Source organism: Dermacentor albipictus, chromosome 9 (genome assembly GCF_038994185.2).
Source record: "Dermacentor albipictus isolate Rhodes 1998 colony chromosome 9, USDA_Dalb.pri_finalv2, whole genome shotgun sequence".
Lineage (NCBI taxonomy): Eukaryota > Metazoa > Arthropoda > Arachnida > Ixodida > Ixodidae > Dermacentor > Dermacentor albipictus.
This window is the reverse complement of record NC_091829.1, coordinates 63,642,294-63,657,952: the sequence shown is the minus strand read 5'-3', so window position 1 is coordinate 63,657,952 and position 15,659 is coordinate 63,642,294. Positions and strand designations below refer to the sequence as shown.

General features: G+C 43.3%; 1 protein-coding gene across 1 annotated transcript in view; it reads right to left on the bottom strand.

The window, feature by feature from the left end:
- The window catches only part of LOC139050135 (mucin-4-like), a 187,511-nt gene that overhangs the window by 170,006 nt on the left and 1,846 nt on the right, over nt 1-15,659 (bottom strand). Inside the window, exons 2-3 of the mRNA XM_070526349.1 lie at nt 11,902-11,943; nt 7,994-8,044 (exon numbers count right to left, since the gene is read on the bottom strand). Coding sequence (XP_070382450.1) covers nt 7,994-8,026 — 33 coding nt within the window. The 5' untranslated portion in view covers nt 8,027-8,044; nt 11,902-11,943. The remainder of the gene's footprint in view (nt 1-7,993; nt 8,045-11,901; nt 11,944-15,659) is intronic.

Genomic DNA, 15,659 nt, shown 5'->3' with positions numbered 1-15,659 from the left:
CGGCCACGCAGTGCGCCGGACAGATAACCGCTGGTCTAATACAATCAAAAGTTGGGTTCCATAAGAAGCGCAGTCGGCGACGGCTGTCAAATACGCGACGCGATGAAATGGACAAATTTTCAGGCCGTTCATAACGTCAGATGCCGCAGTAAAGGGGCAAATATAGATCGCTAGGTGAGACATTACTTAAACCTCATTTCATTGTTTTTTTTTTTGCGGCCCTCATTCATCGGATGACTGTGCATGCAAATAGAAGTATTCAAGGCCGTCAGTTTCGAAGCAGTTTCACAACCTTTTGATTATATGTAGCTCGCGCTGAGTCCTAAACAAAGGTCCTGGTGAAGTTTCTACACATTTTTTTTTTACAGTAATCACCGAAACGTGCAGGTTTCTTTAAAAAAGACATCTTTTCTGTGTTACTCATGACGCTAACCGCAAACTGTTTAACTGCTGCTTCCATACTCGCTGTGTCTTGTGGCCCAGTCTAGAGCATGCAGATTCGTCGTTACATTTGTAACATGTATTCGTATTTCAATCGTGCGTAATTTTCTTTTGCTAACGGCGCATACAGCATGTGGTAGCTAACGCGGCGTAGTCCTTAACTATGGAGCATAAGGGGAGGGATTTGGGCTGATTGGTTTACGTACATTATGGTAAAACAGCTCAAACAATGTGACGGGCGAAGGATGCTTGAGGCTTTTCAGCGTACTGTCTGTTTTTCACCCGTCTCCTCGTCTGCGCTGTTTCGGCATAAAATTTAAATAGTGTTATCATTTACATGTATGACCTATTTTTTTAACATTTTGTAGCTTTTAAAATTATTTCTAAAGTAAACAAAAAATTGATGAAGCGCCCGTTCACAATTCAACGCCAGTAGCCAGCGCAATTTGCTGTTCTAATGTGCAAATACGAACAGTTCTCAAACCAAGTAATTCTTCTGGCTCAGTATTCAGCACTGTACCCAACCTGGCTGGGTGGTTCCACACAGGGGGCTCATAGAGAAAACATGTGCAGGCAGAAACAGAAACAAAAAAGATGAATTAGAACTCCGTGTCGCAGCGTACACAAAAAAGTAGTAAGGTCTTTTTGTTTTTTTTTTTTGCTCTCACTGTGAACTTTCATTGCGGACTCTTGGCTTTTTACGAGTAAACTTGAAGCTGGGTGCCTTAAATCATTCTGCTCACAAGTGATGTGGGAGGTACTTATATGTATTTTCTCACCGCTTTTCAGACGTGGGAGTAACGGGATCTAAAAGTTGCACGTGAAATAGTTTGCACTACGGATGATTAGAGCGCTGTCTCATTATAGCGAGTTAAACTACATATGCGCTTGATGCATTAGACGAAACGTTGTGTCTCTAGTTGTACCATTGCTTGCATTGCGAATGTCAGATGCCCACAGGTCGTTCAACAAGTGTAGCAATAAAGCAGTTGGCCTATACATAAAAGTGTAATAAAGCTGTTGAAAAGCGGAGCAGCATGATGAAAAAGCACGTTGTTCGCAGTGTGAAGTTTTTTGTTTCTTTTTTCGCTTTTGTATACTAATAGTTCAAACGGAGCGTGATCCAACCTGCCGTAGTTTTTTGTCATTCTGAAAACAATTGTCACACTTGCACTTTTCAAGATAAATATATCCTTCCACACAATACTGCAGCCGTAACCTTATGGATCGCAAGTTTAATTAGGCCACCAGTATAACTACATTGGGTTTTCAAAACGGGACAAAACTTTGTGCTGCAAAGATAGGCAATGAACACTGCGCCGTATCCTCATTGCTATAGCCATGCTGTAAGGAGTGTTTTTTGAAGTAAGACTGTAATATGTTAGATTTGCCTGAACATGCATGTACTGGCAAATTAGTTCTGCAGAGTGCCGCAAAGGGGACGAAGCCTCATGAAAGCGAAAATTTCCATCTACCCGAATGTAGCATGTAGCTGCGAAAGTAATGGCTTGCCATATTCAGTGTTCCTGGGCTTCGAGTTGCCGCTTAATTCACCCTCGCGCCACGATCTGCTAGCCTACTGGTTAGCCCAGATCGTGCTGGTCCCGTGTTCGAATCCCGGATCACGATGAATTTTTCCTCCACCACGAAGCTTTCTTTCCGAGATACCCATATGGGTTTCCTTGTTAGCTATGTGCTACCTTCGCGTGGATGACAGTTTTTCCCTGTCACACAATATAGTGAAAGTAGGTACTTCAGATATTGCTTATGGAGGTTTCTGCTGTGAATATTGCTGTCGAGAGGAGGGTATACGAAAAGCTAAACGGATGTTCCTAGAGTTCCTTTTGCTTAGAGCACCTCATAACTTGATCCCGACATCTCTACTTTTGGTGGTGCTGCTAAGGGATGGGCATACTAATAATTTACTAGAATTGTACTAAAATTTAGTGTACTGAAAGTTGTTCACAATTTTCCTATGGCGGTCTCTGCCATGAGTGGTGATGTTGAATGGTGGGTATAACAGCATGTTAGGTGAATTTTATAAGACTCTTTGTAGTGAGAGTAGTTCATAATTCCTGCTGACGGCTGTGCTGTAAGTGGTGCTGCTGAAGGATAGGTGTAGCACTACATTACAAAAAATCCAACTAGAATTTGCTGTAATACAAGAACTTCCCCAGTTTCTTATAGCGGTCCCTCATGTCAGTGGTGCTGTGGAAGGACGCGCATAAGAATATGATAGAAGAGTTTCGCTTAAATTGCTTCTTCTGACAGACCCCTCTAACTTGCTGACTGGGGCCTCTGCTGTATGTGGTTTTGTTTAAGGGTAGATATAACATGTGCTAAAATGTTTCTAAAATGTTTCTTCTTGAAAATACCTTAGTGTTGACTTGTAAAGATCCCTGCAGTGAGCGGTGTAATCCAGTGGTGGTTAGAACAATGTGCTCGAAAGATTTTTCTAAAATTTTTGTGGTGAAATATTTCTCATAGTTTTACATGTGCGGAGAGTCCTTTTCGGTTTCTGACTTGATTATTTCATGCGTATGTGTGCCATGTAAATGTAACGGCGAAATCTACCGCCGTTTGGTCGCCAGAAACTACCTAAAGTGTGCAGCTTACCGGTGCATATTCAGCAGGAACCAAACTCGTGTCAACGGCAACTTTCATTCATAAATTACAAGTAATATAAGTTGACAGCTCTTCTTTTGCCATTTTTTTTTCAGTTATAGTTCAGGTACTACCACTGAAGCGGCTTTGCTTATCGCACGTCTGCGACATCTTGACTTGCTGCTAGATTTGTTCTTGACGTTGTTTCGTAGCGTTCAGCAGTTCATCAAAAGCGTTGCTGACCGAGGCGCTTAATATGGTTCAATGTAAATGTCTTGTGTTTCGAATGACGGATGTCCGAAATTTATGCGTGATCATTGTTCCAAGCAATCACAACATTGTCACTGATTACATCGGATTTGTGGTCTGTATAATTTTGGCTTTAAGGTTAGAAAAATAAGCGTGCGTCGTGATTTTCAAACTTACAGACATTCGCAAAAGTAGACACTAGTGTAAGCTTAGCGCGAAGATATTTCCCTGCATGGAACCTCGTGGTACGGCTATTTAATTAAGCCATCGAATATTTTTTTTTGTTTATGATAGGGCACAATTCTCCTCTTTCGTGTATACTTTTTTTCGAAACTTCTGCAAGTCACGCAAGTAGACCACGATACTTCGTGGCCACTTGCCTTCAGATGAAATTACAGGAAACACATATTACCACGCAGAACCTACACTATAACTAGGCATCCTTGAGAAATCGACACTACAAAGCGCCGCCAGCGCACCATGAGCACACCCCTGTGGGATTGTTCACCAGTTTACGGGCAAAATAGAGCTGCAAAGGCATAAGATTGATCTTCCACATGCAGCATAGTGTCATCTTCCCCTGCCCGTTCTGGGTAGTGTACTTGCTGTGTACATCACATAAAAAGTATGAAACAATGTAGCGTGTTCTACTGCTTGCCACATCTTCTATTGGTGGATATCGTTCGTCACTAAAGCACTGAACGAATCGACAAATAATCAATTTAAGAACACAGCGGAAGAAAAACTTTAAACATTCGCTTTCTTCAGATGTCAGAAGATTTAACACTAACGCGGCAGACGATGACTCACTCATATCTCGGTGACGTCATACTTGTCTTTTCCGTGGCTTATGTAGATTTACGCCGCCGTCTAGAGCAATGTGGCAAAGTTACTTAGAAAATGAGGTTCATTCTGTTCATATAAAGTAAATCAAGACGACAATGCGTGTTTTTCTAAACGCGTTATGTTCGTCATAACTTGCTGGACATTTTAACGTGATCTTATGTGCGTCGAAACACGATTATCAATGCGTCACTTCTACTTTACCTTCTACTGGCCTTGGTGCGCTAATAAACACGTTGAAATAACACCAGCGTTCTCTTAACATTTTCTTTCAAAATGTTCTAGCAGCACTTGTCATTTTTGGGTGTCATTTGCTTTCCTAAAGGGAACGTTCAACCATCACGTTACACCTATAGTAATGGTTTGTATCACGGTTTAAGTGCAAATGTCACTTGAAAGTACTCCTGTTTTTACTGCACACCCGGACGCCTGGGTATCTTACGAGGCCCCAAAATAGAGCATAGTAATGCGTATACTAAAATAACAAAGTGCGTACTTTTTTTTTTCGCCGCAGTTGTGTTATTATTGCGTTTCTTCAATAAACAATGAGATTCGAGGAATATAGGACACTATAAACCACCGAAATACCGGCTATCCCAGACATCAGAAATGAGCACTTGGGCTTAAGCAGCTTCAATCAACTAAAACAAACGCAGCGAGGAAGAAAAAGTATCGGAGGAAAAGAACGTGGCGTAAGTAAAACTTAGACGTCTAGGCAACTTATACATTGTTCCTATGTGTACAGTCATGGCGTGAAATATCGTCAACCTGCGAGCGTCCAATCACTGCGCAATGAAGCAGTTTTTGTCTCTGCAAAAATAAGCATGGAAAAATATTAATGCCGCACTTCCTAATCGTCTTCTTTCACGAACAGTGACAAAGAAAGGCGCACTTATGCGTACCAAGCGCACTGTTTAGCAAAACGTTTCAGCGTCCTTGTCATGGGCCGATAAATTTGAAAATGGCAATGTACAGATCCTGGAAGAACTACGTTTACTTCTAATTCAGCGATGACAATCATTTATTTGCCTGACTTGAATAACTTGGATTCTGTATAAGCGCACATTATTCACTAGTGACGTTATTTCGCACGTATTCAGTAAAGCTAGGTCCTTGAGGAGCGGACTTTCTTAAGCTTCAGTGCATACTTCAGCTTTAGCACCGCTCGATAGAACACTTGTACCCTGGAAGTATGTGTAGCACGTGGACTACACGTTGTCGGAACAGTTTTAAGCGTTTTCTTGTGTGCGTTCAATGCAGACTTGTAGCTCGCAAGCAAATAACGGATGTGACTTATTGATTTCACCAGTTGGCCGGCATTCTGTTGTCAGAAGAACAGAGTGGGATAGTTGCTACTGCATAACGTGAAGATAAAGCGCGGAAGGACGCGAAAGGTGACAGAAGAGGAGACGGAGACACAGCGCTACCAACAACTGATTGTTTATTGCAGATGGTTTAACATATCAACCATCGCACAACATGAAGACAACAGAGCGGAAAAAAGCTACCGTCGCAGCATAGATCGCTTTTTGGCTATTTACGGATGATTATGGCGAAAAGTGATCTATGATACGATGGCATAGCTTTGTTTCCCTCTATTCTTATTGTTCGATGGTATGTATGTTTGACCCTGTGCAATAGACAACCAATTGTTGGCAGCGCTGTGTCTCCATCTCCTCTGTCGCCCTGCGTGCAATATTGCGCGTTGCCTTAAGTTCTAATCCTACTCCTTTTTTTTGCACACATTTGCCTGATATTATCCGTCCGAGTGAACACGATGCACTTTGCGTCATGCTGTGAAAATTATTGCAAATGCTTGTTTGGACATTTCGAAGCCAAACTTATTTCAAGACATGAAACGAGTCCTTAGCGGACTGACTCTTCGTCCGTACACCGTTCCCACTCATGGATCTATTCAAAGAGCAGGTACAACGTCTCACGAAGGCCTCGCGGCCGTTCATACAGGCGAATTTTTTTCAGTTTCACGTCTAACACTCATAAATCGCACATTATAATTATTGTTCATGGTACTCCGCTGGTTTGGCAGCTAAGCATGTCATCAAGTACCTCATTTTGTGCGTGAAACAATACAAGTCTTGCTGCTGTTGCTGCTGTTGTTGTTACTGTTGTTCATTAGTGACAAGTACGTGTCAAGCCGCTAAAAAACCTGTGATCTGGCTTCTGTAAATGTAGTATTTCATTCTCAGTTATGTTCTCGTGGCAGCACCTTGAGAACACACTTTTCTTGTGTGCGTGCTCATTAATACAAATAACACATTAGAGATCCAGCAGGTAGTGAAGCGAAGGAAATATTTCATTGCCTGATGGTTTTACACGGGCGTGATTACCACAAATCAAACCGCTCTGTTTCCTTCCTTCGCTTTCTGATTAGGGATACACACTTCGGCGTCAAACACCATGTGAACTCGTGAAGGAATCCGTTAAAGTTCAAAATTTTAAGGCCCAAACAATGAAAAGTTCCTTTCCTTCGAGCGCTTCCTAACCTTACGTGAGGCCTGCTTACAGCGAAGGACCGATGGAGGAAGCAAGCGGACTCTGAAAGGTCCCTTCGCCCGTCCTCACGTAAAGAGTGGTTGCCGCATGCCTGGGTTCGAGATTATCTTACCTTTACGTGAACACCATTATTCAATAAAAATGTTGTATCGTCGCACAATCTTTAAATTGAAGACCTAATATAGAGAAGCGTGGACGCTTTCTTCTAGTTTTGTTTACTAAACTTAAGAAAAGCAGCGCATTACAGTGCTAAACTTGATGTGCTCCATCAACGCTGGAACGCCGGCGTCGTGCAACGCCTAGCAACGTTTTCATGCCGCACGCGTGACTGAAGCGAACATGCCTGGCAAGACGTACCGTTCTCGCGCTTCCGACAGCGCGCATGCGCAAGGAAAGGTCGCGTGGTTAAGCAGTGAGGTGAAGCGCTCGTTCAGGGCCAGGAGCGGCGTCAGGACGCATGAAGGTAGCTTTGGAGCTACCTTATGCTGAGGAAGCACTAGCAAGCCTTCACCGAGGGCCCCTCAGTAAGGAAGCTTTCAGAGTGACATAAGGTAGCCTCACCGCAATGAAGGCTTCCTTAATGAGGTAAGGAAGATTTCATTGTTTGGCCCTAAGAGTGTCGCGTTAGGTTACATGCTTCTATTGAACATATAGAAAATCGTTCATAAGGTTCGCTTGTTGGGCACGTTTTCACACGCCTACAAACGGAGAAATCAGCGAGCTTGCCGCAAAAAAGCCACCTGAGAATAAGTCTGAGCAAATTGCGCAGGAAAGACGCTGGCAGTCTCGCCAGCATCATTTTATATTTTGTCACCGGTGGTTCTTTGTTTGCTCAGCTCACTAGCTGCTCCGTTCCGAGGATATTGCTTCTCGTAATTTTTATACTTAAGGCAATTCTTTGGGCGCTACCGATAGGGGCGTTTATCTCCCACCGTTTTAGACTCAAGACGATCGAGCTGCCAAATGAACGTGGTCAGTTCGCGTTCTCAATGCCACTCCTACTAAAAAAAAAAAAACATGCCTCGGCTAATTCTTGAATAATGTCGCAGCCGCAAAAAGCAACAAAACTAATAAGCGCCAAATGTTCCGCGAAATGCACATTTTTTTATGATCACCTCTAAACAGTGCGTCACCAGTTCAAGATTTATAGAGAGGTCCAACAATTCAATCTGACTGAAATTTCAACTCACGTAGGCATTACAAGTTTGTTTTTTAATATATTTCTCGAAAGAACGTATATCGAGACCAAGCAAGCAGTTTTATGTTGGATGTTTGTAGTCGTGCTCACCGTGGTGATGTGTGGAACGAGTAAAGGCAAAAGTGTAGAACTGCCGCTTCTTACCCAGACAGATACCGCCGGAGTCGGTGAGGCCATGTCTGCCGTAGGGTTTGTCTAAGAGGTGGAAGAAATTGTGCGAAAACGTTTTTGTGTATGCGTGTATATGTGACATTATTAAAAAACACTTTTCCAGCGCTTAGTAAACATCAAAGACGGGAAGAAAGCAGAAGGATAGAATGCAACAGTTCACGTTCTTCCTGTCCTGTCATTTTCTATCGTTCTTGCTTTCCTTCGTCTTTTCCACTAAGTGCTGGATATTTGTTTTCTTAAGTTTACGTGGTTGTGCCAATAAATATGTGACTCTGTATGATTAATGAGGTTAAATAAGGTGATTCTAAGTACGTCATACATACTTCATTGGCTTTATGCAACGACAACTTCTGCTTAAACCCAGTGAAGTTACAAGCAGGGGCACAAAAACTGTTACAATCGCTTCTCCTATCTTTTTCTTCTTTCCTATTTTTTTTGTGAGCAGGTCTATATTTGAGTATATGGCGAGTTTTGTAGGAAGTTACATTAGGTGTCCATGTTCGAAATTCGTTGCTTTGCCTGAGCATCGCACCCTTAGGCGACGGTCAGGCAAACTTCCAAATCTTGCCTATTTCTACTTTCTTCTGCTGTCGTGGTTTCCGAAAGTGACATTGCAATTGTTTGTAGTTGTACGTTTCTAAAACTTTCGTTTACTATGCAAGTGGTGCGCCGTCGAAATGCTGTGCTCAGACCGCTATATGTGCTCCCTCTGATGTAACTATTGTAGTCACGTTTACGTGATTTGATGTGTTGGTACGTTCAGGCCAGGGAATTTCTCAGGGTGTTTTATCTCAAATGTCCCTCTCGCATTTGCCGTGAACTCTGTAGTCTAGCAGAGATTCAAAAATATGATTCGGCAAGGTCAGAGAAATCGTCAGTAGCTCTGTGAGGTGCAGTCCTTAAGTTTGTTGAAGGGTAACGTGACCTAATCTACGATTGCCTGTTTTAAAACATCCTCAGTACACTATAGGAGACATATTCGGGATGACAGCTGTAAAAGCAATATTGCCGAAGTTTCCATGTGTAAATGCGTCCACGTTGTTCACTCACTGCCTGTTAGGTGAAAGGGTGAAATGTGACTATTCGACATATAATTTTCAAAAGAAAGGAGGGGGGAACGAAAAACAATAACCAGAGATAACGGTCACAGAACTACATCAACAAAAAGAAGTTTTTGCTAGCTTGACCATTAAATCAGGACATATCCACATGTCATCGGGTGCAGGACACCTCCATTGATACATCGTTGTTATTTTGTCATTTTTATCTCGATCCCAGGTACTTTGTATTTTGTAACATTATTGTTGCCAGCATGTTGCTGGACACCATCGGCCATTCACTTTCGCAGAATGGCGATCCAGAATAATGCATCTCTCCACAGAATCCTCTACACCGCTTACGCCTCCGTATATTTTGTAGTCCTTGAACATGTGGTTTCAAACGTGAACAGTTAAGCCACAACACCATATTCCAGGTGACGTTTGCTTCTCATGGAGATTGACAGCAGGATCCATTGTGTCGTCATTTCAAGTCGAAGAGCACTTCACCCGTCTTTGAGAGTGTAGAAAAGCGATGAGTCCGTGCCCAAGTAGTTTATCTTTTAATTTGTTTCTCGCAATTTCTTTCAGTTTATCATTACATTGGTGTGCTTATCTAAAATAAGCATATGCATAACGTACACAGCAAATGTAGCCGACTGTCTTCACGGCGTCCGCTTCGTTCACCTGTCTGTTCCGGTGGGTATATTATATGTGTCACGCGAACCACACACGAACCAGCAGATCTTCACCAAATGAACGAAAGAAATTGAGACACAAAAACACGGCTTCGGGACCTCTAGTTTTAGAAATGAACCACAGTGGATTACTATGTTCTCATGTTATGCGATGTAACTGCATGTAGTGCATCTAAGCCTCAAATTTTTCGTTTCTTTCTTTATAGTGGCACTCCTTCGCGTATAGATACCTCGAGTACCCATGCGAACCGTCTTGCCATACTTATGCTATCTAGCACTTTGGAATACATCATCGCGGGAAACGCGCATCAAAATCAACTTGGCCTTGATAATGGGGTGCAACAGTTACTGTAGTGCGCCAGAGACGCACGGATAGTAATTGCGCGAACAGAAGCGACAGCGGCGCCATCTGTTCTGAGAAGTGCAAATCTACAAGTACGATATCTTTTAACCTACCGCGCGAAACTTGAGATCGGGCTCGTGCATCGTACGTGCTTGATACGAAGGTTCCTAAATTTTCGTTTTTTAAGCCGCGGTGCTTCAAAGTGGGCGACATCACTGGCATATATATTTTCTTAACAAAAAAAACTGTAAAATGGTGGCGCCGCTGTTGTCATTATGTGCATGACGTTTCGTTTACTCGATGTGAAGCCCAAGAAAGAGAAAACTGAGCAAGGTCTCATGAGTAGTAGGCACGATAATAAAAGGAGGTGAAGGAATGATTATCTTCGACTGAACCCTCCCCCCCCCCCATTTCCAGCCAATAAAACTTAATTTTTTATTGGGTAAGTTGAATCACACTTTAGGAACTCAAAGTAGCGGAACTAAGATGGACAAAAACGTATTTGTTAACACACGATACTCATTTACCTTCCGCGATAATATTCCTTGTCACGTATTGAAGTAAAATTTTAACTGTAATGCAGCAGTAAATGTTTCATTTCGTACAATAGTTCTCGTGGGTATTGAGGTGTAGAAGTGATTCAGCTAGTGCACTTAAGTCTATCGTAGAAGTAAATACAGCGGCAAAAAGTGCCTGTTTATATGCTGAAGCTCTTTGCTGAAAAAATAGACAGTGAGGCATAATCCGCCGTTGTCGGAACGTGGAATGCCCGTAAGCTTTTGTGACGTTGTGCTTCATCGTAATACGGGTATATAGCCTTCCGCAGCAATGTACAATGTTGAGCTCTTCGGTACATAGCTGTCACCGTTTGGCGCCCGATATGGTATCACTTCATGAAAGCAAAGATTGTAGTAGAGACCGTCCCACATTGCTCTTTCTCTCCGCCTATTTATTTCTTCCAGTGACCTTGGTGCCCAAATATTCATGGTAATTCACTTCCTGTCAGGATTTATTTATTTAGTTAGTTATTTAACTGCCACTTCCATAGAGAATATTTGCAAATGAGGCTTATATTTATGACAAACATCCGTTCACGAAAAATCGTACGCATCATTACCAAGCTGTCTGTATAAAACCGCTTCCGTTGCATTCTTTCGTACTCTCATGGAGAATAGCCCCCTCCCCCCCCCCCCCCCTGCCAACGCTATATCACCGTTATTGCAACTGGTTCACTCATCGAGTTAAAATATTGGAATCCGGAAGACATTGCTTGACATTGTTGAGGTATTCTGCTAAAATAGTCAATCCTTCAACAAGTTGTTGAACATTTGTTGCTCAGAAAGCCGTAGTTGGGATCTGTATGTGCCCAAATGAAATCGCATTCTGCCGTACAGTAGATACTCTCCCAGCATTGGAGGACGTCGTGTGTACTGCGGTAGTCCAAAGAAAATTTTCTCTTCTTTCTGTAATATTGTGGCTGGTGAGAATAAGGTGGTATGAACGCGGGGTACAGGCTCAAAGCGCACCAACGTCATGGTGGGTTGTGACGAGCAGTCGACGTCTATAAGGAGTCGCTACCAAGTTGTGTTCATGTGCTTGCTAAATGGCGCGTCCGCTTCTCTCTATATTGAAGTAGGCACGGCGATGAGCTGGAGTCGAAGCGCATTAAAAAGAAACCGCGCTCGGTTCTTCTTAGGCCACGCTGATCCAGGCGAAGAGTCTTCTCTGTGCCGCTTCCTGGGGTTGGGACTTAGCCCACTTACCTGTGTCACCCTGCGAAAACAAAACGTGCTCCCCACTCACCGAAGGCGTCCCCGATTGTTCGCTTGGTGTGGTTGGTCCTTTCTGAAAATGTTAAAGGAAAAATTACATTTAGGAAACACGTTGGCTTTGTACAAAAACTTGAGAACACAGGAAAGATAAAGACGATTGAGTTTAATATTGACACCCTCAACTGCGAGTTCTAGCGAATTCTTGTCATTCTCACGGAACGACGTGTGTTGCTGTACTGCCTATCGCTGCATTGTTCCCAACGCCGGGAGAAGAAAAAGCATGTTTTGCGCAGTTGACGTCCACGTAAAGGTTTTTCTTAGAGTGTTATTGTTTGGTCTAGCTTTTATTTTAATTTTAGTTTTTGGTTAGGTTCCATCTCGCGCACTGTATCTGTTGCGTGATTTGCGCTAAACCCCTCATTGCTAGACATATAGATACATTTGGTGCCTGGTGTACTCGTGTACAATGTTCCTTAGGCTGTTTCGTTTCACGAAGCCATTAGGATATGTCTACCAACTCATCACTATTATTCAGATCAGATTCACTCACTTATTCTTTTGCGCCACCATATTCTTTACATTCCGTGCATCAGATTCTTTTTATTTATCTATATTTTGTGCACTATATTGCACTATGACTAGCAATGTTCTCGTTTAGAAAAGCAAAGTATGGGTGTGCAGTGCACATGATGTGTTTATCATGCAAGAGCTGTCATTCAGTAAATCCTATTGCACTCCACACAGTGCTGTGAAGACTCACGGTACTGAAAAGAAAACGTAGATTTCGTAGATTGGATGTGCAGTTATAGTGCGAGGTAATGGCACACACACACACAGTGCATGGTGACCAAACGTAGCAATGAACCATGCTTATCTGTAGTGTACTAAAACAAGCAGTTGACTACGAACAGTAACTATTGTCATTACAGCACGACAACAGTTACTGTTCCTTGCTTGTGAAAATCCTAATTAGTCGTAACTCGCTTTCCCGGGGACAAATGCTTTCTTTACTGCGAGAAGTTCAACTTTTGTTTCAATTTAGTCGGCATCATGTCACATTGTGCCATGAGCAGAGACATTATGTTTCTAGCGCTGTCTAATCAACGAGAACCTTTGTGCCAGGGTTCATCCAGTTCCGCAATATTACCAGAAGTAAAACTTCTTACAAGTTTTTCAACGTAAGCGTTGTAAAAACCCATCGCCGTGAAATTTTATAGCGCCTGTTATCTTTGAAACATCTGAGGATCTCCCCTTGACTTCTCGTAGAAAAAGAAAACAATCCTATAACCACACATATTTAATCGACAACATTACTTTAACAGAATACGTGACCATTACGATACAACCATTTGTAGATTACACTTTTACTAGCGTTATATTCCTGTGGGAGGTAAGCCTAATTTCTTTCTCAAGCCGCTGTCTTGTCCTAATTAGGAATGGACTCCTTTAGAACAGAAAGATTTCGGCGCTTATTGTAAATCCTTTTTTTTTTAGAAGAACATGTGGCAGGCTGTACACCCTAGAAAACATGGGCAGTTACGCTTGTCAACGATTGTTTTTTGCACTGGCTTCATCCTCGACCCTTAAAATGATGGGAAGTGGCACCATTCCAGAAATTTATTGTTGAAGACTAAGCTGATGGGAATCGTTTCGTAGTAAGGAAAGCACGCAATATTTTTTTTATTACCTCGAGTACCAAGGGAAGGTTTCTTCATGGTGTATATTTGTGAGGTTGGGTGAGGACCGTAAGTGCGAAGCACACAGCGTAGCGTAGTGGGTGATATAAACACACGTGAGGATTGGATGCATGCACAGCAAGGCGGAATACAAGAGTGAACCAAGGCGATGTCTTAAATACATTAGCCATACGTTTCGAGCTAGTGGCGCGCCTGCCTCTTTTCTACAATGTTTAAATTTGCGCAGATCGCAGCTCATTGGAAATGACCCGTTGCTCGATACTTCTCTTTTGGTTCACTTTTCTCGTTTGTACCTGCGCCTTTCCTCTGTAAACCGTACATGTGCAGAATTCATTCAATGTTCGAAATATCGCACCCTATTTGCAGGTAATTGTAAACATTGCAGATAATTTCACATAATCGCTTTGGTACAAGGACCACTGTGTGAAGCGAAAGTGGAAGCGCTTTGGGTTGAATTTGTGAGCGACTTTTCCGGTTCCGAACATGATCTTCAATTCTCGATTGCCTGTTAACCAACTTAAACCATGCAATTGCAATATGTACCGCCTTTTTTATTGTGATGACAGCTGTATGGACGCTCCAGACATATTGTCACTGTCGCCGTCGCCGTGATGTTCTGCATAAAAAATTGGCTGGGGCTTAGCTAAGGGTAAGCCTGGATATCTCGAAGCGAAAAGGTTCGGTGATGCTTATGGTTTAGCATATGGTTATGCTTTATGATTTAGCCTATGGATATGCTTACGGTTTAACTTTGGATATGCTTATGGTTTAGGTTATGGACATGCTTACAGTTTAGCTTATGTATATGCTTACGGTTTAACTTTGGATATGCTTATGGTTTAAGTTATGGATATCCTTACGGTTTAGCTTATGGTTATGCTTTATGATTTAGCCTATGGTTATGCTTACGGTTTAACTTATGGTTATGCTTTGGTTAGCTTATCGTTATGCTATACGTGCGCCTTGTGTAGTTATACAAATTGCTTATCAATGATATATACCAAAAGTTATGCAGGATTATTAAACTTCATTATTCATCGTTGTTGGGCACATTGTCTTGCGATTTCTGTACAGCCACAATCACAGCTCTCTGTATCGGTAGTATCGCTCTCTTCTCCTTCCATGTTGAATGCGCACGCCTATTCTCTGGCAAGCGGTTATATAGTCGGCCTCCGTGATAAACACGCACTTGCGGCGAACGTCAAACGATGACGCATAGCGCGCGGCAGTGGCCACCTGTGCCGTTTCTCAACACGCTTACGGAGCCAGTTCCCACTCCGAACACGCTTACGGAGCCAATTCCGGCATACGCCGGCTGGCGCGAAGCGCGGTGTTGACTAGCGTAGTGAAGCTTTTCGCTTGAAAACTAAGCGCTATAACACCGGCCCCGTCCACGTCGTATGGTGTCTGTGCGAGTGAAAGCATGCGAAGGAAGCCGACAATCGCGGGTCAGGCTGGCGCGCGCGGAGGAGGAAAACGCGGAGCAAACACGCCGTCTTCCGTCACGCGGAAGGCTAGGGTGGGGGGGGGGGTGGATGGGAGAGAGGGAAGGAGGGATAAGGCGGCGTTGTGCTCCGGCAGCAGCTGCGCATTTCCCGGCCGGGCGCGAGGGGAACCGACAATCGCGGCGCCATCTCGCGTGCAACATACGGAGGAAAGTGGAGAGGCAGCGCTCGAGGGAGGGGGGACGGCTTCGACTCCGCCAACAAGTGCGTACTTTACACGGCCGCGCGCACCGTATCTTGAGAGGGATCTGCAGGCGGCTCATACCTCTGCACTGTGCTCTCGCCGCTCGTGCGCTAAGCGATAGACCGCGCGAAGGTCACTTCGCTCGCCGCTGCTGCCGCGCTTGCTCACACCAGCGTTTTGACAGGGAGTCACCGCTGGCACCATGCTTGTTAATTCAGTTAGTAAGAGAATGCTTCTAAGTCTATACGGCCGATAAAACTACTGTCTTTACTTCGTATAGTTGTCTTCTAATCTGCTATCGCAAGTTCTACTCAATTCTACGCAATCGGTGCTTTGCCTCTCGGGCGAAACTTCCCGGTATACTTGATTTTCCTGTTGATTTTTATTACTTCTTGTTAACAGA